Source organism: Pollachius pollachius (assembly GCF_949987615.1).
Source record: "Pollachius pollachius genome assembly, chromosome: 1".
In the NCBI taxonomy this organism is placed as follows: domain Eukaryota; kingdom Metazoa; phylum Chordata; class Actinopteri; order Gadiformes; family Gadidae; genus Pollachius; species Pollachius pollachius.
Genome location: NC_136934.1, coordinates 32,634,359 through 32,659,309, shown reverse-complemented (window position 1 = coordinate 32,659,309; position 24,951 = coordinate 32,634,359). Strand labels below are relative to the sequence as shown.

At 49.5% G+C, this 24,951-nt stretch overlaps 1 protein-coding gene across 4 annotated transcripts; it reads left to right on the top strand.

Annotated features, from left to right (window-relative positions):
- Positions 1-1,086: 1,086 nt before the first annotated feature.
- chd4b (chromodomain helicase DNA binding protein 4b) lies at positions 1,087-24,909 on the top strand. Of its 4 annotated transcripts, none has more exons than XM_079743144.1 (40): positions 1,087-1,288; positions 1,616-1,825; positions 2,424-2,551; positions 2,897-3,151; positions 3,504-3,619; positions 4,308-4,407; positions 4,520-4,751; positions 5,130-5,251; positions 5,389-5,512; positions 5,710-5,882; positions 6,716-6,970; positions 7,356-7,559; positions 7,980-8,188; positions 9,725-9,856; positions 10,003-10,102; positions 10,415-10,606; positions 11,144-11,344; positions 12,337-12,474; positions 12,752-12,873; positions 13,240-13,413; positions 13,756-13,897; positions 14,356-14,605; positions 14,948-15,072; positions 15,303-15,395; positions 15,775-15,916; positions 16,274-16,446; positions 16,670-16,847; positions 17,706-17,792; positions 18,436-18,527; positions 19,209-19,342; positions 19,722-19,866; positions 20,156-20,312; positions 20,413-20,501; positions 20,621-20,882; positions 20,965-21,021; positions 21,506-21,688; positions 21,823-21,931; positions 22,229-22,361; positions 23,100-23,295; positions 23,386-24,909. In XM_079743144.1, exons 2-40 carry the CDS (start codon positions 1,759-1,761, stop codon positions 23,586-23,588), a joined length of 5,994 nt encoding a protein of 1,997 aa, XP_079599270.1. In that variant the 5' UTR covers positions 1,087-1,288; positions 1,616-1,758; the 3' UTR covers positions 23,589-24,909. The 4 variants fall into 4 exon arrangements, with proteins under 4 accessions (XP_079599270.1, XP_079599268.1, XP_079599269.1 ...); XM_079743142.1 differs by having other exon boundaries at positions 19,704-19,866; XM_079743143.1 differs by having other exon boundaries at positions 16,670-16,859.
- Positions 24,910-24,951: the final 42 nt, after the last annotated feature.

Here is a 24,951-nt window from a genome sequence, read left to right as displayed (position 1 = left end):
CCAATAACAACATTTATAAAAGTCTAAAGAAATAGTTGAAGTTTTATATATTTAAATGTTTGTGTGTGTGTGTGTGTGTGTGATTGTTTGTGTGTGTGTTTGATTGTGTGTGTGTGTGTGTGTGTTTGATTGTGTGTGTGTGTGCAGTGCACAAGCACTATTCACTTTTCCAATACAATGCCAGACTTTCCCAATGCAATATTAATGGTGGTTATGGCATGACTGAATCCCTCATCATTATATCATCCCAGCGTGGCTGAATCCTCTGAGCGTGACAGTGTGATACCGCTAACACCTCACGCTGCATCTTCACAGGGTTTAATTTCACACCGAGGTGTTCCTCACTAATTGTGGAGCATTTGTACAGTACAGTGGTATTGGGGTCTAATACTGGGTAGCCTCTTTGAAGATAGTTGGTTAGTGGGATAGGCTGGCTGTGGAAGGGTACAGACAAGAAGCAAGCATGTTCCAAAGTTTGAGGGTTTTGATCTGAAATGCTCCTGACAAGTTATCTTCCATGCAGACAGCCAGGTTCACTAGGCCCCTTGACCCCTTGAGAGGGAACTAGTGCGGGGATAGAGGACCAGCATGGAGGCTGAACACTAGCTAGGTGTCCATGGGCCAAGTAACACAAGGATCCCTCCTGCATGGTCTATTTGAGTTCATACTGTAGTCATGCTTATGTCAGGTGGACCCTCGGTGCATATTATGGTCTGTCACTAGTGGACCAGAGTTTCCCTGGAGACCATGTCACGGGTATTTTTTTCTTTCTTGTCTTTTTATGAGTTGTATATTATGGGATGTATGCTGTTGGGAGTATTATGGTCTGGCAGTGGGCGGGGGCGAAGTGTCACCATGACAACGAGGTTGCTAAGGGGCTGGGACTAGTGGAAAGGGGAAGAGTGTGCATGCATGTCTAGCAGAAATGTACGTGCGTGCGTGCGATTGTGGTGGAGGGGGTGGGGGCCGGCTGAGTATTATGGTCTGTCGTTGCGAGGTAACTATGCAGAGTTCTGCGAGTGTGGGAGGGGGGATTATTATGGGATGTCTGCCCCCTTTGTGTGTTTGTGAGGATGTTAGCTAGGCTTTGCCTGTAAGGTTGGGGGAGAGAAGGGGGACAGCGCAACGTGTTTGGGTCACTTACGGCACATTTTATTTTGGTTTCAATTGCGTCACCCTCATGAATCAATGAAGAATATTGACAGCTGTGCAACACGCTAACGTCAAAGTTATATTATTCAAAGGAGGGCGATTAAGACAGACATCGACCCGGGACTACAACACTACAGTAAGTTTCTAATGTTGAAGCATAGGGATTGATCAAAGTTTTCTCTGATGTAGGCTACTGTAGCTGGAGAGTGGGATTCAACCAGTCATAATTTTTCATGACGGACAAGTTTTCTCACCTGCCTTATTGAGTGTGAAGTGTTTCATATAATACCACGCCAACCGCAATTAGTGACATTCAATTGATGGTGTAACGTTAGTTACCCAACTTGTTTGAGCACGCAGGGGACCATCCGATGGCGAGGTAACGTTAACACATATATATGGATCATGAGGAATGACCGAGATCATTATTAACCAATGCTTCTCCTTCTCCTGCTCCTCGCAGCGCCCGCCGCCCCCTCCCTTCCTGGACACCCCAGCTCCGTGCTCCGCCAGCCCCACGTCATTTTCCCTCCTCCCTGGCGGACGGAGCAAGGTTTAAAGAGGGATTAATTCGATTTGGCAGTAAAAATAAAACAGAAACAAATCATGTCCGGGAGCGAGGAAGAGAGGGAGGACTTCGGACCCCCGGACGACCACTCACTTCTTCTCCGCGGTAAGCTGTCATTAGAAGAAGAGTCCATCTCCCTCAGTGAAGCTGGGCTTCATGCGAAGGGCTGCTAACGCTAGCCTGCTAGCCAGCACTCGGGCCGTCACTCGCCATGACAGATTAGTTAGCTAACTTGGCGAGCGAGTGCTTGTGTTATACACTTATTATTACGTTAGTATAACGAGCTGCTTTCCCGCTCGGGGAGCGACAACACGTGTGAAACTTTCAACCCCGAAAACGTTACTACGCTCGCAAGTTACAACCTGCACTCCTTTGACATTTACTCAGTGGCGTGTGTTTGTGTGTGTGTGTGCGCGCGTGTTTGTGCGCGCGCGTGCATGTGTGTTTGTGTGTGTGTGTGTGTGTGTGTGTGGGGGGGGGTTGTGTGTGTGTGTGTGTCTGCGTGTGTGTGTGTCGTGTGACTGTGTGGTTGTCAGTGTGTGTGTGTGCGGATCAGTGCGACGCGTGCACGACCATTTTGCCAAGTTGTGCGAGTGTATGGCGGCTCATGTTCTGGTGCAGTGTCCGCTGTGCGCTGCGCGTGTGTCCAGGTAGACTGCTCGAGTTTTCTTGTTGGCAATGTATGAGTATCTGTCACCGGCAGATGATGATGAACCGGAGGATGCTGCTGCTGTGTCCGATGTTGAGCTTCCCAAGTCAAAGAAGAAGAAGAAAGCAAAGAAGAGTAACCGGGAGAGCAGGAGCAGCAAGAGGCAGAGACCCGTCAGAGAGGTAGTCTTTTGAATGTTGCTCTCATTAATCTTGTTTAGCCTAATCTGCCTCTGATCTGATATCATTGCCTGTGTTATGACTGCCTCATCTATGAATGGGAAGAGTCAAATTATTACAAAAGGTTGTTGTACAAATGGATTTGATTATATTGGACTGACCCTGTACTATTCCCATAGTAAAATCCATACATGCAGCAAAAAAAGAGCAACTCAATTCACTACTGCAAATATGACATTTCACGACATTGTGGAGGTGGAGGCAAAATGTTGGGATGACTCAAATGTCGAACTCTGGCAATGGATCGGTGTGGTTTCTGAAAGTGACAGTCTGTACCGTTTGGAGCAGGAGCTGCCAGTCAGCTCTCCAGAGCCCCTGATCGGAGGGGAGCCGGTGGAGAGAAACGCAGAAGACGGAGGAGGTAGGAGGTCGGAGAGCGAAGGGAGCGACTACGCTCCCGGGAGGAAGAAGAAGAAGCGCTCCAGCTCGGCAAAAGAGAAGAAGAAAGGGGGCGGTGGCACGGAGAAGGGCTCGTCCAGCTCCAAGAGCAAACGCAAGGACCCCGAGCCAGAGGAGGACGATGATGATGAGGATGACAATCAGGTGAGAGTAGGAACCCCCCCACCTCGAAGATCCCAGTCAAAGGAAATCTTAACTCTGATTGGGCCATCGCTGGTGGGTTTGGTTTTCCTATTTTATTTTTGTATTTAGCTTTGTTTGTATTTATAGATTTAAAGATATCTAAACATCACCATCTGGAAGTGATGAGGGCTTTTTCAGCACCACCTAAAACCTAACACCTACAGCACATTCCCGCCATGCATAATAACTGGATCATTTCTGCCTACCAGGTCGCTGGCGGATGTTGTGGTTATGAAAGTCTTAATCTTTGACCCAAGGTACCAGAGTTCTCAGCCTGTTTGCTGAAGTCCTCCTCCAACTCGTTGTGTTTCAGCCCAAGGGCTCCACCCAGATGCTGGAAGATTGGGGGATGAAGGACATCGACCACGTGTTCACCCAGGAGGACTACAGCTCCCTCACCAACTACAAAGCCTTCAGCCAGTTCGTCAGGTCAGTCTGAGTGGCCCTTATCTTCTCATTAGCTCCTAATCTAATATAATTGCATGCAGTGACTGTAGATTAGATGACATTCTGTTCATTGATCTTGTAGAAAAACAATATTGTCAGAATGGTTGGTCACAATGTTGTGGACGTTGTTGATTTGTTGCTGACATAAGTGTTTGATTGGATTTGTGTGAGTTTTGAAGCTAACCTTGGTTACTTATCTTTGGCTGCTGGACATTGTTATAAGTGTGACTTCTCCTTGCTTTGAGAAAGCAGTGTCACAGCATTTTTAAAGGAAGCATCCATTTCATTAGGCTTCAGAGACTGAGGGGTACAGAATTTACTGTTGATTGCTGGCTACTAGCATCATCCTGCCAACTAGATAATTTGATTAAGGGAAATAGATTGCTGCCGTGCAAAAATCTTTACCTTTTCAATCTGAAACGCTTAAAGGATTACATGTGCTCATTAGATGTTTGCAGGTGTAAAACAATGGCCTTCTCTGTGCACTTACTTGACATGAAGCATATTTAATTGAATTTCCCACCTACGCCTTTACCTGTGCAATTAATTAACCTTGGTGACAGAAAAACTGTCAACCCATGCAGTCATCCAAACACAGTAATGGACGACACGGTGCTCTAGATGCCACGCTTAAGAACAGCGATTAAAAACCATAAACGCTTTCGTTCAGGCCGCTCATCGCCGCTAAGAACCCCAAGATCGCCGTGTCTAAGATGATGACCTTGATGATGGCCAAGTGGCGCGAGTTCAGCACCAACAACCCGCTCAAGGTAACGCCTCCTGTCCTGTGTGTGTTGGGCAGATGTACTCACCCAGACATGCACGTCAGGCCCATGTACGGGCAGCTTTGACACTCTGTCCTGTGTTCCGCTGCCCCTGCAGGGTTGTGCCACCGCCAACGCCGCACTGGCAGCCGCAAACGTGGCGGCGGCGGTGGAGAACATGGTGGTCGCCGGGTCGGAGGGAGGGGCTGAGCCAAGGAGGGCCCTGACGCCCGAACCGTCTCCCGTTCCTTCCCCCGTCCCGGTGGCCGTGGCACCACCGCCACCGCCACCACCCCCTCCTGCGGCCCCCGCCCCCCCGCTCCGCAAAGCCAAGACCAAAGAGGGCAAAGGTAAAGGGGGCACAGTTTCACAAATGGATTACGGAAATCTGGTCTTAGTGAAGCAGTGCAAGGCTGGAGCAGGGATATTGAGCGAGCTGCTATTCTCATCATTGAGTACTCTCCCATTAGTTTCGATTGTTTTTTTCATGTAATGTACATTTACATATGTGTGCCTCTCTTGTGTTCACATTGTGGCAGTAGAGACACACGTTAAAATGTAAACGTAAGTTGCAGAAAGATGGAAGTAAATCTATATAGAGGTGTATGTATGAAGGGCATTTGGTGGTTTACAACTGTCGTCTCCCATGTCAGAACTTTACTACTGTTTTGTTTTTCTAAAATGGGTCACTAGTCTAAACAGTGTGTTGTTTCCCTCCGGATACACAGGTCCCAACGCACGCAAAAGGTCAAAGCCCGCGGCAAAGGCTCAGTCCAAACCCAAGGCCAAGAAGGTCGCCCCCCTCAAGATCAAACTGGGGGGCCTGAACAGCAAGCGCAAGCGCTCCTCCGTAAGACCGCATACCTGCCATTCCTACTTAACCGAAACACGACCAAAGGACAAAGGATCCTTCAAACGTAAACCTCAGCGTAATGCTTCATAAATGTCTAACCGCTGTTGGTTATGGCTCTGGTTCCCCTCTGCCAGAGTGACGAGGACGAGCCCGAAGCAGAGAGCGACTTTGACGAAACCAACTTTGCTGTGTCGGACGGATCGAACCGCAGCAGCCGCTCCAAGAAGAAGCCCAAGAGCACCAAGAAGAAGAAGAAAGGTGGGCATGGCAGGAGAGAAGAAAGACACATCAGGATTATTTTCAAACATCAAGTAGGACCTGCTTGTACATTAGTGTCGGGGGCCGACGCCCTTGCCCTGTATGGGAACAACGTTATTTGAACCCCGATTGGCCAGAGTACGTCTACCTCCGCCCTCTAGTGTCTAACCCCTCTCCCCTTGCGTCCCCCCGCCCAGTGGAGACGGAGGACGGCGACGGCTATGAGACGGACCACCAGGACTACTGTGAGGTGTGCCAGCAGGGGGGGGAGATCATCCTGTGTGACACCTGTCCCAGGGCCTACCACATGGTCTGCCTGGACCCCGACATGGAGAAGGCCCCCGAGGGCAAGTGGAGCTGCCCACACTGTGTGAGTGCCCTAATCCCAACCCCTTCCTGCACCTCGCTTCTCCTCGGCCCCCCGCTGAAGCCTGCTGGGCTATAGGTTAGACAGGATTGGGCCCGGACCCCAGATAACATGGGCAGCCTTAGGAGGAAGATTACATAATTACAACGCTTTGCATCGAATGTGTAAGCACGCAAGAGGCCCCGGCCTTTCATCGATGACAAGGCCTTGGGTGGGATTGGATAAGATAATGGAAAGCATGTTATTGTTATTTTTGACAATTTGGTGTCCGTTTGTCCTTCCCCCCCATTTCTTTGTCCTTCACTCTCCCTTCCTCCCCCCCCCGTCCTCCTATTCCCCACTGCACGATCTGTTCCACCCACCACAACCCCCCACCCCTGCCCCCCCACACACACACATGCACACATGCGCACGCGCAACACCCCTCCCCCTCTGCGTGTGCTTGAGTCCCCCCTCCTGCCCCTCCCTTTTTCCTCTCTCACTCCGTTACGCATACCTTCCTGCCTGTCACCCCCCCAACCACACATGCACACACACACACACACACACCAACCACTGCAACCACCCTCCCCCCCCCCTCCCCACACTCACCCCCCTCCCCGCACACACGCGCACACTCTACCGCAACCACTCTCCCTCCCACCCCTTCTCCTCACACCCCCCCCATCCCCCCCCCATACCCACCACTCTCCCCCTCCCCATACCCACCACTCTCCCTCCCACCCCTTCTCCTCACACCCCCCCCCCCCCCCAACCCCCCTCTCCCCATACCCACCACTCTCCCCCTCCCCATACCCACCACTCTCCCCCCCCACCCCCCGCCCCCGCCCTTGCAGGAGAAGGAGGGGATCCAGTGGGAGGCCAGAGACGAGCTGTCTGAGGGCGAGGTGGAGGACGAGGAGGAGAGGCCGGAGGAGGAGGAGGAGGGGGTGGAGGAGGAGGATGACCACCACATCGAGTACTGCAGGGTGTGCAAGGACGGGGGAGAGCTGCTGTGCTGTGACACCTGCCCCTCCTCCTACCACATCCACTGCCTCAACCCCCCCCTGCCTGAGATCCCCAACGGAGAGTGGATCTGCCCCCGCTGCACGGTGAGCGCTGCGCAGCGGCGCGCGGCCCTCTGCCTCGTGCGCCGCGCGCGTGCGCGTGGGTATGTGCGGTGACGCGCGGGAGGGCACGTGGCTCGCAGATCCCATCTTGTGCGTGTGGCTCTGGAGGAGATAAAGCTAGCGAGCGGTTCGCTCAGTGCGGGGGGGGGGGGGCGGACCCTCTTGGTTCCATGAACGCTGCCAGGCAGCTGCCCAATATTAATCTTGCGCTGGTTCTGGGTCTGCATCGTTGTTCATCATCGTCGGAGTCTGAATGCACTTCATTATTTCACAATGAATCAGGACTGACACACAGACATGAAACCTTTCATCCCCCTAACTCCCTCTCCCGTTGTTTGCCTCCCCCCCCCCCCCCACCCCCCCACAGTGCCCCATTATGAAGGGCAAAGTTCAGAAGGTGCTCACGTGGCGCTGGGGGGACGTACCGGCCCCCACCCCGGTGCCCCGCCCTGACGACCTGCCCGCCGAGGCGCCGGACCCCCCGCCGCTGGTGGGCCGGCGGGAGAGGGAGTTCTTCGTGAAGTGGTGCAACATGTCCTACTGGCACTGCTCCTGGGTGCAGGAGCTCCAGGTAGGAGGGAGGAGACACACACACACACACACACACACACACACACACACACACACACACACACACACACAGTCACACTGTTGATGAAATGTCAGGTTTATTTGTATGCTCTGTTGTGAAATAAAAGTTTTATTGGGCAGAATAGTCAAGTGACTCCCCGCAGAAAGCTTTTGGGGTTTGAACCCCAAATGCCGGCAGCCCACCTGAAGGCACCTTGAGCAAGGTCCTTTTAAAATAAACATGTCTTATAGTAGTACAGTAAATAGGAGTACTGTTTTAGCTTTAAAGTTCTGGATTTTAATTGAATTTATTTTGCGTAACGTCGGTATCTGCCTTCTCGCTCATCCTTATCTCTGTGTTGTGACGATGCATGCAGCACAGACTGTCTGAACATCCTGTTAATTACGCCTCCCTCCCCAGCTGGAGCTGAACTGCCAGGTGATGTTCAGGAACTACCAGCGCAAGACGGACATGGACGAGCCCCCGCCAGACTTTGGCGGGGAGGGGGACGACGACAAGAGCAGCAAGCGCAAGAACAAGGACCCCCTGTACGTGCACATGGAGGAGCAGTACTACCGCTTCGGCATCAAGATGGAGTGGCTCATGGTGCACCGCATCCTCAACCACAGGTGAGCACCACACACACACACACTCACACATATACAAACGCACACACAAATAACCACACGCACACATACACAAACACACACACACAAATCTAAAAACGAGTAGCCTTCCTCGTTTTGTGTTTGCGATTGTTTCCAATCATGCATATCAAAAGTCCTTTTATTAAGTATTTTATGCAGTCTTTGTAGATAGCTGTAACGCCCCCACGGAGCTCTTTTTTGCCTGCTTTCTGCTGTTTTTAATGTTAAAATCCATTGGGGACGGGAGACTTATCTGATTGAATTGTGTTTTAGTTAGGCTATTGTTTAGCGAATGTTTATTTGTAATTCACCTTTTGTGTAGAAATATGGAGCAAACAATGTCTCTTAAGAGGAGGAGTGTTGCCGCCCGGTCTTCACCTGGGCAGGTATCCCGTGTGACATGACACACGAGACTCCTACTGGTGACCGTATCTTTGGTTCCCCCTCGCTGTTACTCGGAACGTGAATATCCTTTGAATATCTCATATGGTTCTTCCTTAGAAAAACTGCTTTAAACAAAATAAGCTGCTATTGAGATACTTTTTTCACAACCCCACAGCAGCGCTAGGTTTCTTATTTCACTTACAGTTTTCAGCAAGTTCTTTAGCAAAACAAAGCCCCCTGTGACTTACAAGTGGTCTATAAGGGGTCAGCCCTAACACAAGGGGCTTTAAGGCGTCCCTGAGCAAGGGGAGCCTGCTATGTATAAGCTGCTATTGGTGTTGACTTAATAGCAGCTGGTCGTGTTACATGTTGTATCTGTGATATTCTCCTGTCACAAAAAGTTATTTGAGCCTGGAATCAAGAAAGACATCTGGTCTGTGGTTGCAACCAAATGCTTTCCAAATAACAGAGTTGATGAAATATTGCTTTCAATGAAATCTTTGGGTATCCAAAGGTAACTTGTTATGTCAGCCGTACATGAAAGTCAAACAACATGCTGTTTTCTTATGGTTTGCATGTGAGATCTAAGTCTCTTCTCATAGGTTCTGGTCTACTAACTGTAAAGCAATCTGTCTCTTCGGTCTATTGGTTTGGACCCACAGCTGCTCCCAAAGTACAGAGCACTGTACTTCCGTTATTCTGCAGTTCAACACTCTGGAGAACCATTCGACCTTGTATTGCCTCACTATTCTCAGAAGTTTAAGCACTACTAGTTGTGATTATACACAGAGGCCACTATAAATGTAGTCAATATTTCACATGAATTAACCATCAGTACATGTCCCAGCCTCTGTTCAGGCAGAGCATAATTATGGTACTATTATGCTCTTATTAAAGGATACTTGTATGTAAACAAGTAATTTTTTTCAGAGTAATGTAATTTTTTTTTTTTTTGTACGTTTCAAATTAAATCCTGCTAGTGGGCCGAGGGACACTTATTTAGCCCCTCTGGCTCAGATATGGAATGATACCTGATACGCTTCAACTATTTATTCCTTGAAACACCCCCTGGACCAGGGCTCATTAAATGTCTCCATATTAAACGGTTCTCCATGGGCCGCCCTGTCCCACCAGCGTTGACAAGAAGAGCAACGTTCACTACCTGATCAAGTGGAGGGACCTGGCCTACGACCAGGCCTCCTGGGAGAGCGAGGACACCGACATCCCAGAGTACGATGCCTACAAGCAGACCTACTGGAACCACAGGTACCAGCACATGGCCAGGCTCACTTAGGATGGTCTTGTCGAGGTCCACGTGTTTGACTCCAAGCCCAGGTTCTGGGTACACCACACAGATGACCGTTTATGTGTGTACCTGTGTGTGATTTCCACCCTGTCCATCCCTCTGTCAGAGAGCTGATGGTGGGTGAGGAGGGCAGGCCGGGTAAGAAGCTGAAGAAAGCGGTTAAAGTCAAGAAGGCTGAGAGACCCCCCGCCAACCCTGTCGTCGACGTAAGACCTCTTTATAGCATGTTGCTCTGAGAGACCGCCCATACATAACCATAACCATCACCAAGTGGAAGTTTCATTGTGTGTGTCAATGTGTCCACATCGACACACACACACGCACATACACACAGTAATGCAGTCATGATTTCCTAATTAAGAATTCATCATTTCCCCTTTCACTTGGTTATTGTGGAATAATGTGATTCACCACAGTGGTTTCATTTGCGTGGTAGTGGCCTACTTCTCATGCAGCGCTGCGTACGCGTTGGTTTAGCCTGAACAGTTTAGTAACCGGTGTGATCTCCTCCTCTCCAGCCCACCATCAAGTTTGACCGGCAGCCAGACTACCTGGACAGCACGGGGGGCACCCTGCACCCCTACCAGCTGGAGGGGCTGAACTGGCTGAGGTTCTCCTGGGCGCAGGCCACGGACACCATCCTGGCCGACGAGATGGGCCTGGGAAAGACGGTGCAGACCGCCGTCTTCCTGTACTCCCTCTACAAAGAGGTGCGGACCGCCATGGGAAGCTGGGATGAGGAATATTCTGTTTCTTCATGTTCTTGATTTATTGGTTTCTTTCTCTTTAAAATTTCTCACTCACTTGCTTTATCATATAATTTCACACCACTAACCATTGCCTGTACTTTGGCTTAAGCCCCACATAGATGACCTTACCATGAGACCGTTATTGTATAGCATGTGTGATATGATATCATACACATGTAAACAATAGGTCCCTGCTAATGTTAATGTTAATATGAATATCTTCTAGTCGTCGTCAGGGTTAGCCGTCAAATGTCCTGGCTCTATGCTAGTGTTGATGCCCTGTCTGCCCTCCCCTGTCAGTCAGTGGCAGTGGGCGGGGTTTCGGACACCAGACGCATACTAACCGGCCCCTACAGAGGGGAGCAGGCCCAAGGACAAGAAGCTAAAGACGGGCGGGAAAGAAACATGCTCCTCCAAAGTAAAAGATGATAGCATTACATCTGTTGTATAAGAGCAACAGTCTATTGACTATCCTTTCCCCTTCCCGCCGGGCCCTAGGGCCACTCCAAAGGGCCCTTCCTGGTGAGTGCCCCCCTGTCCACCATCATCAACTGGGAGAGGGAGTTTGAGATGTGGGCCCCGGACATGTACGTGGTGACCTACGTGGGAGACAAGGACAGCAGGGCCGTCATTCGCGAGAACGAGTTCTCCTTTGAAAACAACGCTATCCGCGGCGGGAAGAAGGCTTCCAAGATGAAGGTAAGAGAGGGGGAGAGGAGCCAGGGCATGGAGGGAAAACTTGTTACTATTACTAGTTATAGTCCTATCCCTCAAAGCTGGTGGAGTATGGCATTTGACCAAGACCAACAGGCTCAACATACAGGATCAACATACTTAATCACTGAACTTAATTTGTATCCTTCATCCTTCTGTAATTCTTCTTATCATAAAAAAATGGATTTAAGTTTTTGATTATAATTTTTAAAGAAAGTTTTAAAAAAGAAAAAAAAAGAATTCCACCACCATTTTGCATTTGGCAATCTTGAATTGACACTACCAAGGATACAGGTTCAATTCCCCATTGGGGCCAACCTGTCACGGGTGAACGATACCCACGAGCAGAACCAGAGGCAGGGGCAGGGGATGGTTGTATCCAGGAAAGGGTCTGTTTAAGGGAAGGGGGTTCAAAGGGGTTGGGGAAGAACCCAGCAGAGGTGAAGGAGCAGCGGGGCGTAGAGGCGGAGAAGAGGATGATCCCTGGCAGAGGAGAACCAAAGCTAGGAGTAGGCACGGGACCAACAGGTGTAAGGGAACAAGAGGACTATGTAACGAATGAATGGTCACTGAGAACTATTGCCCAGAGTAGTGGGTTACCGACTGAGTTCAGGCATCAATCCAGCGGCGATTGGACTTAGACCTGGGGTTGATATACAGCAGGGTTGATGAGTACATTGAGGGCAGGTGTGTTGATGACAGTGCCCACTAGGTGTGTAGCTAATCCAGGGACCAGGGGGAGGGGCCAGAAACGCCCGCTCCAGTCCAACAGGTTTACACAGAATAGCCCGTAACGTTATGGTTATGGTTCACGGCTGGGCCATGACACATCCATCCTAAGAAGTGTATGCACTCCCTGTACTTTATGAGGATCACCACCAAGTGTGTCTATTATGAATGGCAGTCAAACTGCATAATGGACTTCATCCAACCAGTGTTCCACTCACCCCCTGGTCTTCATTCACGTGCTCCGACAGAAAGACTCCCCGGTGAAGTTCCACGTGCTGCTGACTTCCTATGAGCTGATCACCATCGACCAGGCTGTGCTGGGCTCCATCGAATGGGCCTGCCTAGTGGTGGACGAGGCCCACAGGCTCAAGAACAACCAGTCCAAGGTGAGACCACTTAGCAGCCTGAGGTTTGGCTCTTGTCTGTTGCATGACTTACACGAGTGGGGGTTAATCGTGCATATTGAATAACTTTAGTGTTGTTTTGTGTCTAAATGTATATATTTGTAGGTAATATGGGTATTTAAGTCCACATAAGGATATCCTTTATGAATAGAAAACATACAACAGTTTCAACAGGGTTTAAGTTTGAAACAAATCCTTCCTATAGCCTTTAGCGAAGCTCCACTGGTGGTAGTAACTCCTGAACCCTGTTGTCCGTCAGTTCTTCCGGATCCTCAACAACTACCCCCTGCAACACAAGCTGTTGCTGACGGGAACTCCTCTACAGAACAACCTGGAGGAGTTGTTCCACCTACTGAACTTCCTCACCCCCGAGAGGTTCAAGTGAGTAGGCTGCACATCTGGGCCTGGAGCCCCAGGGCCTGGCTTTGGCCTGGGTGTTCAGAAGTGGCGGTCAAAATGCATAGATCCTGTTAACTACATTCCTCTTCTTGTGAGGTCCTCCAAAAATAAATAAATAAACAGTTCCTCCCTATCCTTTTAGTCCTTGATTCATTCCTTTTTTTCTTATGTTCTTCTGTACTTTACTTCTTCCTTTCTTCCTTTATTATGTTTTTCTCTACTTTATTTCTTTCTTTATATCTCCTCCAAAGCCCTTCATCCCCATATGATCTGTACTTGTAAAGGAACCTTCAGCCCATAAAACAACCATTATTGACCGGATGTTGTTTATTTGTTTTGTCCCTGCAGCAATCTGGAGGGTTTCCTGGAGGAGTTTGCGGACATCGCCAAAGAGGACCAGATCAAGAAGCTCCACGACATGCTGGGCCCCCACATGCTGAGGAGGCTGAAGGCCGACGTCTTCAAACACATGCCCTCCAAGACGGAGCTCATCGTCAGAGTGGAGCTCAGCCCCATGCAGAAGTGAGTGAGGGAGGAGAGAGGCCAGCGTGCACCACACACAGACGCAGAGTCAACACACGGGGAAAAGAAAATCGGGGATCCTTTTCACCCTGATAATATCATGAGATTGAGACGCACAATTTATGATTAAACAAAGGTTTATAGACCGTTGTATTGTAATGGACCTGAGTTGGCAGTCGATAAAATATATAAGGGAATGTTGTTAGATCAATTGTAAATAGGTTGCCTTTATGATGATTGAGGAGATCAATTCTCAGTAAGTGGAAAGTCTGAATCTTGAAGGAGCTTTCAGACTGACTAACGTTCAGGAACTGAAATCAGTATATTTTTCTTGTTTACCAGGAAATACTACAAGTTCATCCTGACGCGTAACTTTGAGGCGCTGAACACCCGCGGGGGAGGGAACCAGGTGTCCCTCCTCAACGTGGTGATGGACCTCAAGAAGTGCTGCAATCACCCCTACCTCTTCCCTGCCGCTGCCATGGTAACGCCTCGCATCCTATTCCTGACTGGAATCTTTATATATTGGGTCAAGTTGTGCGAATGTATTGGTTGAGAAGTCTACAGTTGACTCATTGCAGTAAATGCTTTGACTTTCAGATATTTTTGAGATTTTTTAGTTAGGATTGGGAGTTGATGACATTGGTTAAAACCTTCTTTGTGTTTGAAAACGCTGACCACTGTTATTAGTTAGGGTTTCTAAACATTATATATAGTGGTATAAGTAAACAGAAGTATCGCTCCCGCTGACCATTCGACAAAGCTTATAAATCGACACCAGACGGCTTGCTAAGACTCAGTGTTAGCAAACCGTCTTTGAAGTGTTCAGAGCCACAATGTTCGTGGCCACTTCATAGACGATTGGCTCAGACTCAACACTGAGTCAAACCGCCAACATTAACCGGTGACATTGGGGACCTTCTCATGGCCTCCCTCCCCCAGGAGGCGCCCAAGCTGCCCAACGGCATGTATGAGGGCGGGGCGCTGACCAAGTCCTCGGGGAAGCTGCTGCTGCTCCACAAGATGATGAAGAAGCTGAAGGAGGGCGGCCACCGCGTGCTGGTCTTCTCCCAGATGACCAAGATGCTGGACCTGCTCGAGGACTTCCTGGAGAACGAGGGCTACAAGTACGAGAGGATCGACGGGGGGGTGACCGGGGGCATGAGGCAGGAGGCCATCGACCGCTTCAACGGTGAGCACAGCCTATGCGTCACTTCTTCATTAGAGCCTCGTCGCTGCCTTCTGAATGCCCCCCCCCAATACTCATGCACACTTCACACTTTATATTTTTATATTGTAGTTATTAAATTATTGTTTCTTTATTTTTGTATTCATATACAGTTGTTTTTTGCTTGTCATTTTCTTCACTGCACCGACATATCAGGAAAACAAATCCTTCCATTTGCAAACCTAACTCGCAATTAAGCTCTTTCTTTCGTTCTGATTTCTTTCTCTCTTTGTGTCTGTTCCATGGCAAACGGCATTCAGAGAATGCGTGGCTCATTCCCCTTGATTTGTTTGACTCGTCCCACAGCTCCTGGCGCCCCCCAGTTTGCGTTCCTGCTGTCTACCAGGGCCGGGGGCCTAGGCATCAACCTGGCAACCGCCGACACCGTCATCATCTATGACTCCGACTGGAACCCTCACAATGACATCCAGGTACATTACATCAATCTATAACTCATTTCACCATCTCAAACATCACTTTCATTTACTGCACCACAACTAGATCTCAAAAAGCATCCTACTATAAAACTAAATCACGTACATCCCATCCAAATCCAAATCATAGATAACATCAAACACATCAATGCACCAGTATCTCTTCCTTGCTGGGCCCTCCCTCCTGGGACTGCGGGGATTGAACCTTAACCTCTCCTCCCTGGCAGGCCTTCAGCAGGGCTCACCGTATCGGCCAGAACAAGAAGGTGATGATCTACCGCTTCGTCACAAAGGCCTCGGTGGAGGAGAGGATCACACAGGTAAGAGGGAGCCTCCGCCTTCCCACCATCGTCTGAACACAATGCACCTTAATCGCTTCTGTGCTCTAAAATTGTCATTGTGATTAGACTGTTTTGGTTGTGATGCTTCTATTTTGACCGTCCACCATGGCACCCATTGCACTCCCAATCGTCCCTGAATGAAGGGATTACTCATTCTGTCTTCCGTCCCAAGGTTTCTTTTTGATGACTGAGGTGGACCTTCTTTACCCTTTGTTCAGGGCGGTGCTGCACAATGTGTTCTGTGAAGCCCTTTGAGGCTGTAGCTGTGATTAAGGGCTGTATGCAAATCCAACCCGACTGTCCCCGACATTGCTTCACGGCGCATCACATTCAAAGCCTGTGTGGTGCTGCTCCCCAGGTGGCTAAGAAGAAGATGATGCTGACCCACCTGGTGGTGCGGCCCGGCCTGGGCTCCAAGACGGGCTCCATGTCCAAGCAGGAGCTGGACGACATCCTCAAGTTTGGAACGGAGGAGCTGTTCAAGGACGAGCTCGGGGAAGGTAGGCTGTGGTCACCGTTCACACCCCAGAGACCACCGGATGGGTCTACAGCTGACCTGCGCTCTGTCAAGGTCCATGTTAGGTTAGGGGTTAGGTTAGAGAGAGTTCAACATAGTGTGTCAAAGTGTCTAAATAGTTACATTTAGGGATTAGGTTAGAGATTGTTACATTCAGGGGTTAAATTCAGGGAGAATGTTCAATTAAGCATTACAATTTTATCTCTAAGGTTGAGTCTAAATAGTTTCAGGGTTGTAATGAAGTGCTTGGTGGGGTTAGGTCTGGGCTATGATGTCATCATGGAGAATGGCCGCTCACGCCCCTCCATCTTGTATTCCACGTGCCTCTCCTCCACTGCAGGGGACAGCAAGGAGGACGACAGCAGCGTGATCCACTATGATGACAGGGCCATCGACCGGCTGCTGGACCGCGACCAGACGGTGGCCTCGGAGGACACGGAGATCCAGAGCATGAACGAGTACCTGAGCTCCTTCAAGGTGGCCCAGTATGTGGTGAAAGACGAGGAGGATGAGGTATGTTCTCCCCCCCCCCCCCCCCCCCCCCCCCCCTCCCCCCCATCTTTAGTGTGAACGAAACAAATCTTTATTTCATTTGAATAATCAACTTACCCATTTCTTAGATGTTACATTTATGGACATTCTGTCTAAACGAATCCTCTGACGAACTAAACCAACAAACGTCCCCAAAATGTCCCCTTCGGTCCCCCCCCCCCCCCCCTGCTCTGCCCCGGGCCAGGAGGAGGAGGTGCAGCGGGAGGTGATCAAGCAGGAGGAGAGCGTGGACCCGGACTACTGGGAGAAGCTCCTCCGCCACCACTACGAGCAGCAGCAGGAGGACCTGGCCCGCAACCTGGGCAAGGGCAAGAGGACCCGCAAGCCTGTCAACTACAACGACGGCTCCCAGGAGGACCGAGGTATAAGACGGGGTACAGAACAATTGCAACAAGCAACTTTTACTACCTACTCTACATGTGCGCGTGCGCTGTGTGTGTGTGTGTATGTGTGTGTGTCTGCTAGTGCTCCTGGTGGTGTGTGTGTTTGTTGTGTTGGTGTAGGATGCGGAGAGGAGCAGTGAGTGTGTGTCGCATGTCCGTGTGTGTTGTCTGTTTTGGTTTGTTTGTCACAAAGTCGTCTGTCTCCGTTCTTCTGTTTGGTTAAACCGTGAGTCTTTTTGTCAAGTTATCTTTTTTTTAAAACATTGAAGCATTCAGCGCATCCATTTCTTGTTCTTTTACCAAAATTTAAGTTCTTCTTCCCCCCCCCCCACTTTTCCTTGTTTGCAGAAGGCAGAGGTAAAAACAGTAAGACATTTTCTGTTGTCATCTTTACACATTAAGTATTTTTTGTATTTTTGAGGCAAATTGTGGTCAAAGTTGACAACAGGATGCTGAGGGTTTCCCCAGCAGTGACGAGTGTCTCTGCGTTTTGTAAACACACGGCAAAGTGACACCTTGCATCTGTGTGTCTTGCCTGGTCATCATTTTTATTATTATTATTATTAGTTCTTCCATCCAATCCTCTCTGCTTCTAAATGGCATAACAGATTTCAACTGATTCAGACAAAAAATATTTTATTTTGGACAGACTGTTCAAAATAGTTGTCGGTTAAACAGCACCCCCTCCTGGATAAATGTGTAGTTGATAGGCTTTATATAATTTTTATTTTTTATATTATATATTCTTTTTTTTTCTCATTTTCATCTTGATTTTATGTTTATTAACCCTCCTCCGTGTGGTCTGCCTCTCCGTCTTCCCCTCATTGCTTTGATTAGATTGGCAGGAGGACCAGTCTGACAACCAATCAGATTACTCCGTGGCCTCAGAGGAGGGAGATGAAGACTTTGATGAAAGAGCTGAAGGTGAGGTATAACACGAGACGAAGACATCATCATATTGGCACTATTCTACTTCTACTCTGTGTCTTTATAGAGCACAACAGGAAATATAAAAAATAGTGTCATTTAAGGTGCTTGCACACCGCGGCAACTGCCCTTATAACCGCCTCGCTGCCGGAGGGTTCAGCGGGGCGGTGTGAAGGGCCAGGCGTTTTCAAAAGCGGCTGCTGTTGCTGCTGCTGCCGCTGCTGCCGCCGAAAGTTTCAACACGGGGAAATCTGAGCGGTAGGGCAAAATCTGTGTGCGTTCACGTGGGCAGCAACCGCTTCCTGGTTTTCAGCCGCTTTTGTAACCGCCTCCCCTCTGCCGCCCTTCCCTCATTGAAATTAATGGAGGCGGCGAGTTGCCGCGCGGCGGTGTGAAAGCAGCTTCACAATAAATCTTTAAATATGATCTTCTGTCTTTGGAATTCTACACAGTTTGCTTATATTACACATCTCAACTTTTTTAAATGACATGTATTCAGTTGTGTATTTAGTCATTGCATCAGATGACCTCGACCTCCATCCATCCACTGTATGGAATGAACCTTTACCTCTGTGGGTTGACCTCTGACCCTTGACCTCTGCATGTACCTGGGCTCACTGAGTGCTTCCCTTGTCTTCAGCCAACGCCCGGCGACCCAACCGCAAGGGGCTGAGGAACGACCGGGACAAACCCCTGCCCCCCCTCCTGGCCCGGGTGGGCGGCAACATCGAGGTGAGGCCGCTGACCTACTTTCCAAAAGGACAGGAACTTTGGGGGTGGTGCTTTTATCCCTGAACCCGTCTGATTGGAGGAGGACTCTGCAGCATTGTACTTCAATATATAAATTATGTGTGGCCTTTTTTGATATGAATGGCGCCGGTGAAAAATATGGAGATGTTTTTTCCCCTGAACTACATATAGCCTATGTAGACAACCTTATGTTCCATCCAGTCACCAAGCCAGGCTATGTAGTTAGATTATTAAATTATAATGGAGATTCACACACTTTTAATCCAAGTGCAAAATAGTTTAGCAAATAGCAGTTCACAGAGAAGGATTATGATGATTGGGTTTGTCTATGTGCATTTGAAGCATTCCTTGCGGCACAACTGCAGACTGTTATGTTATTAGAAGCAACCTATATTCATGTACTACAAGGATAGTTAACATTGGCTTTTAGCACAGACTAATCTCCTCAGCTCTAAACACTACAACGGGTTGGAGTAGCCTTTCAGTTCTTTGAAAAGTAGTTCTGGGTACTCTGGGAAGAAACGTGGTTGATGTTTTTCCTTTTCACCATAAACCATTCTACTGTTTACTTGAGTGCCATTCACCGGAGGAGTGCTCGGCACTACATTTCTCCTGGGTCCCCATAGCAGCTCTAGCAGTTAACCCCGGTCTGTCCCCCCCCAGGTGTTGGGCTTCAATGCCCGCCAGAGGAAGGCCTTCCTGAACGCTGTGATGCGCTACGGCATGCCCCCCCAGGACGCCTTCACCACCCAGTGGCTGGTCAGAGACCTGCGGGGCAAGTCTGAGAAGGAGTTCAAGTGAGTCCCCCAGACCCTCACCCAAGCCCAAATGGCGTTCCATCACTTCCACTGCACGCCTAGCTGTGGGCATCCTAGAGCAAGACGCCCTCACCCCAACACCTTCTGCTAAATGACATGTATCTGAATTAACTGCATAAAAGTAATATTAAATACATAGCACATACATCCCTCCCTCCACTGTCAAGCTCTCAGGGCCCTCTTCCTCCCGCATGTATCCCCCTCGTTAGGTCCTACGAGAAAACTGTATTCTTCGGGGCTTGTGTCTGATTGGTTCATAGGTCCCACAGTATTTTCTGTGGTTGTGTCTGATTGGTTCATTGGTCCCAAGTGTTTCCTGTGCTTGTCTCTGATTGGCTAGTGGCGTTCCTCTCCTCAGAGCGTACGTGTCGCTCTTCATGCGGCATCTCTGTGAGCCGGGCGCCGACGGAGCGGAGACCTTCGCCGACGGCGTCCCACGCGAGGGGTTGTCACGGCAACACGTCCTCACTCGCATCGGGGTGATGTCGCTCATCAGGAAGAAGGTAGGTGGTTGTTGAGGGAGGAGGATTTAGTTATATATATATATATATACACGTTTGTTTAGAAATTATAACATATAGTATGAACAGACATTTTTATTGTTAACTTAATCTAAAATAGTGAAGGCCATTTTTAAGACATTGTTTATGTTGTTTATTTTGGTCAGGCGAACATGACTTTTATGTGTCAAAAATAAAAAAAGGTGTTTCCATTAAAGCCTTCCATGCAGACAGTCCTCCATTCCCCTTCATGGCCTGTGTGGCTCCTGATGCGTGGTGGTCTGGCCCCCAGGTGCAGGAGTTTGAGCACGTCAACGGCCAGTGGTCCATGCCCTGGATGGCCGAGCTGGAGGAGCACAAGAGGGCCGCAGCCCTGGCTGCTGGGGAGGACCCCAAGACCCCTTCTACTGGGACCCCCGCAGACACACAGCCCAACACCCCCGCCCCAGGTACACACGCACGCACACACAAGCAGGCAGGCATGCACTCGCTCACTCAGTTCAACATACACACCGTTCAACACACACTAAATTCCTCCCGTCCTGACAGAGGATTTGACTAAACTGGATGACAAGGACTCAGAGGTGAAGAAGGAGGGAGAGGAGAACAAAGTAGCCAGCAAAGCAGAGGATCCTGAGGTACAGAGCTTCATCCCCCGCAACACAAACGTAGTGCTCAATCATACACAAATAATGTATAATATAATACACCGAAATGACTGAAGAATGAAAACCAATGAAATGACGGCCCCTTGCAGATCATCGAGATCCCCGACGACGTGGAGAAGTCTCCGTGCTCAGAGAAGAAGGACGAGGAGGGAGACCCGGCGGCCGTGAAGGAGGATAAAGAGGAGGCAGGAGGCGCTCACACAGACGAGGAGAAGGAGGGAGAAGGAGACCCCGCCAAGGAGAAGGACGACAAGGAGAAGCCTTCGGAGGCGGCTGAGAAGGACGTGCCCATGGAGGTCAAGGGAGAAAGTTCAGAGGGCAACGCGGGGCCGGAGGAGGTAAAGAGTAAAGGTGAGAGTGCCTGAGGTTCTGGGTGGAGGCGAGGACACTGGGGTTCTTCTCTGTGAGGTTAACCCTGCTTCTCCTGTTTCAGCTCCAGACAGCAAAGACGACAGGATGGACACCAGTCCCCCTACAGAGGAGAAGAAAGGTGTGTGTGTGTGTGTGTGTGTGTGTGTGTGTGTAAGAGTGTATGCAAATGGAAATGACAACCTTTCCCCTAAGACTTAAGATTAATATCTAAAGTGTGATGACAGGCGAGCTCAGACCTAGGTAAACGGAGCATTTCGCTTTCCTTGGCTTCATATTACTGTAGTCGTCCATCTACAAGAGTGTATCGGGAACCCAAACTCGGCCAGCAGTATTCAACTACGAACGCTGTGTAGAGACTGAACATTGTAGAAATAAACACGTTAAAACCTCCTTCTGAAGGCTTCATCCATTTGCTGGAATGGATGGAAACAGGAAACAAGGTGTATCCGCGCCCCTTACAGAATTGAACCCCTGTCCAAGGCTCTGCGCTGCCTTCCCCAAGAAGCTTTGCTGTGACATAGTAGACTGGATCCCAGATCCCCACACACATCCAGGCAAACTGGCTCACGCACTCTCCCCTCCTCCCCCCTCTCCCCCCTCAGAGCTGAGGGATCTGAAGGAAGGGGTGAAGACGGAGGAGTCTGGCAAGCTGCAGAACGGAGAGAGCACCAAGGAGGGAGCGGCCGCCGCCGCCGCCGCCACCGCGCTCGTCAACGTCAGCGAGGAGAAGAAGAAGGCCACCAAGCAGCGCTTCATGTTCAACATCGCTGACGGAGGATTCACAGGTGTGTGTGTGTTTGTGTGTGTGTGTGTGTGTGTGTGTGTGTGTGTGTGTGTGTGTGTGTGTGTGTATAAAAAGAAGGAGTATAGCCTTGGCTGTCATATTGATGTCGTCCCTACTTCCTGTTTGTCGTTGCAGAGCTCCACTCTCTGTGGCAGAACGAGGAGCGGGCCGCCACCGTCACCAAGAAGACCTTTGAGATCTGGCACCGTCGCCATGACTACTGGTTGCTGGCGGGCATCATACAGTATCCTTGCAGACGCAATGTAAGGAGGCGGCGTTTGACCGTTTCCTCATGTCCCTCTCCTCGACACACAACACTGAAGCGAGTTTAGATCCACACGCAAGCACAGATAAATGTTTTATCTGTGCTTGCTGTACTGTTGCAACAATTTGTAACAGATTTTGGCTTGTGTCCGTCGGTGGCTGATATGTTGGTTTGTTAGCGTCCTCTCACCTTGCAGCCACACATAGTAGAGCCCCCTAATAGAGAAGTGCTTGATGAGCTGTGGATGTCATGACCCTTGACCCCAGCGTTCCCCAGACACGGCTACGCCCGCTGGCAGGATGTGCAGAACGATGTCAAGTACGCAATCCTGAATGAGCCATTCAAAGGGGAAATGAGCCGGGGCAACTTCCTGGAGATCAAGAACAAGTTCCTTGCGCGCAGGTTCAAGGTGGGTCTCCGCCTGTCACTCTGTCTGTTGCTAGGAGTTACCTCATCCTTACCTGACATTTATGTTCTCCCTCCTTTCTGGTTCCAGTCAAGCCCACCAAATAAAGACCTGGTGGTATTGGGTCGGGAGTTGGTCTTTTATGGCTCTTAAGTCCCATAAATAGACTTTAGATTTCAGAGTAATTCCAAAGGCCAAAATCTTGGTTAATAACCGGTACAAACAGGGTGATTTAATTTCCTTCACTTCATATTTGTTTTGACCAATCATATTGCTGGAGTCGGGAATTTCTAAATGCATAATTGGGGAACAGAAGTATGAGTAAACAATAAAAAACAATTAGAAATAACTACACTGTAGACTTGTAGATTACACCCAAAGAGTCCTCTTCTGAAAGCTTCCTCCGCCAGTTTGAATGAGTTATCCCTGGTTGGATATCTCCCGAAACGGGAAACGAGGTGGAGGTCCTTGCAGTCCTGGTTAACGGCCCGGTCTCTGTGCCATCTCCCCCCAGTAGTTTTGCCCTTGTATAGAAGTAACCGCTTGTTCCCCGATCACTTGTGACCTATCATGATGCGTTATGTGTCGCTATACAATGATGTCATTGTGTAATGAGACTTTAAGCAAATTCTAACAAAATAGCTCATTTGGTTATTGCGCCACATTACCGCCCGTGCGTTCCTACGGTCCCACCTCCTCCCTGACCCTCCATGAATGGTGGTTCCTCTTCTCTGGTCCCAGCTGCTGGAGCAGGCGCTGGTGATCGAGGAGCAGTTGCGGCGGGCCGCCTACCTCAACATGTCCGAGGACCCCGCCCACCCCTCCATGGCGCTCAACACGCGCTTCAGCGAGGTGGAGTGTCTGGCCGAGTCCCACCAGCACCTCAGCAAGGAGTCCATGTCGGGGAACAAACCCGCCAACGCAGTGCTGCACAAAGGTGAGGACCAATCACGGTATAAGCATGCCGCTGCTCCGACCAATCCAATGCGACGATGGGTTTCACATCAGTTCCTCCGCGTTCTTTCAGTGTTGAAGCAGCTGGAGGAGCTGCTCAGCGACATGAAGGCTGACGTCACACGTCTCCCGGCGACCATCGCCCGGATACCGCCCGTGGCTGTGCGCCTGCAGATGTCCGAGAGGAATATCCTGAGCCGATTGGCCAGCCGGGGGCCTGAGGTCCAGGGGCAGAACCAATTGCAGAGCCCGCAGCCGATGCAGGTGCCACGCTGAACCGGAGAACTCTTCCCCCGCCCCCCCTCCCCCACACACACACCTAAACTGTCTGTCTGCGACCCTATTGGCTAGTGTAGTGGTGACATCACTGCCCCCCTGCCCCTCTAGGCAGCCTGACCCCCCCCCCCCCCCATCTCTTGACTAGGACTGCACTGCCCGCTCTTACTTTGAAATAACTGGAACCATAGAACGAGGGTAGAACGTAAGAATGGGTTCTCTTAACGACTAATTTATGTATTACTAAGGCCGAACGGCGCATCTCTGTACTAGAAACTCCCATTCAAAACCTCGAAAACCTGAACACTGTCTTTGGGCCAGTTCACTTATGTCCTCTCAGCAGGGTCAAATGTTGTAAATATGTATTATAAACATGGAAGAAATTGCTAGATGGCAGCATTTATATATTAGGAGTATCGGTGCTTTGGGGTACATTTTGGAATATCGAGGAAAACAAGGGATCCGTGATGCTTTTTTCTTTTTTTATGTTGACAGTTGTGTGGGATTTCGGCTTTTGTTTTGAGTTCCTTCAGGCTCAGCCTGTGCTGTGTGTGTGTGTGTGTGTGTTTCTAAAGATAGTAGGGCATCCTCACGTGCATCTCTACTGCGGACCACCCCGTCCCTGAGGACGAGCACAGTTCTCGGGAGTCTCACAAGGTGTGGTCGATTCTGGAGGCACATAGAGATACGCCCGTTTCAGTTTGGACTACACTTCAATTGAACTTTAACCTCAAGACTCTTGGACTGTTGGCAAATCACAGCGCCACCCTCCACTAAATACAAACAGTCATATGTTGCGTGTTTTGTATGTGCTGCTGCCCACGGCACCGCTGAGAGAGACGAGAGGATGTGGTTATCGTGTTCATCCGCGTGACATTTCACCTCCCCATGCATTAGGAATGTGGTACATTCCTGACTGTACCACAGAGTTATTCGTACTACCTTTCCGCTCAGGTGTTTATGGCCTGTGATAGGCTCTCTCTTCCACTTGGGACACGCCCCCCCCCCCCCCGACCCCGCCCCCAAACAGCACCTTGACATTCCTAATTGTACCACAGAGTTATTCGTGAGGGTAACCCTAACCCCCCCTGTCTTATGACTTCTGCAGAAGGACCTCGAACAGGTCTGAGATAGGTACATAGGACAACGTTGAAAACGATGGCAATCTTAAGTTAATTAAATTTTCTTACCGTTACTGTACTTTTGTTTTACATATTTGAATATTATTATTATTATTATTATTATTATTATGGTCACCACCTTGTTGTTTTTATTGTTGATGTACGTTTTTAAGGACTACAATAAAAATAAAACAAACTGTTTCATAAGCTATTAGCATGCGTCCATTTAATTGCAAAACAAA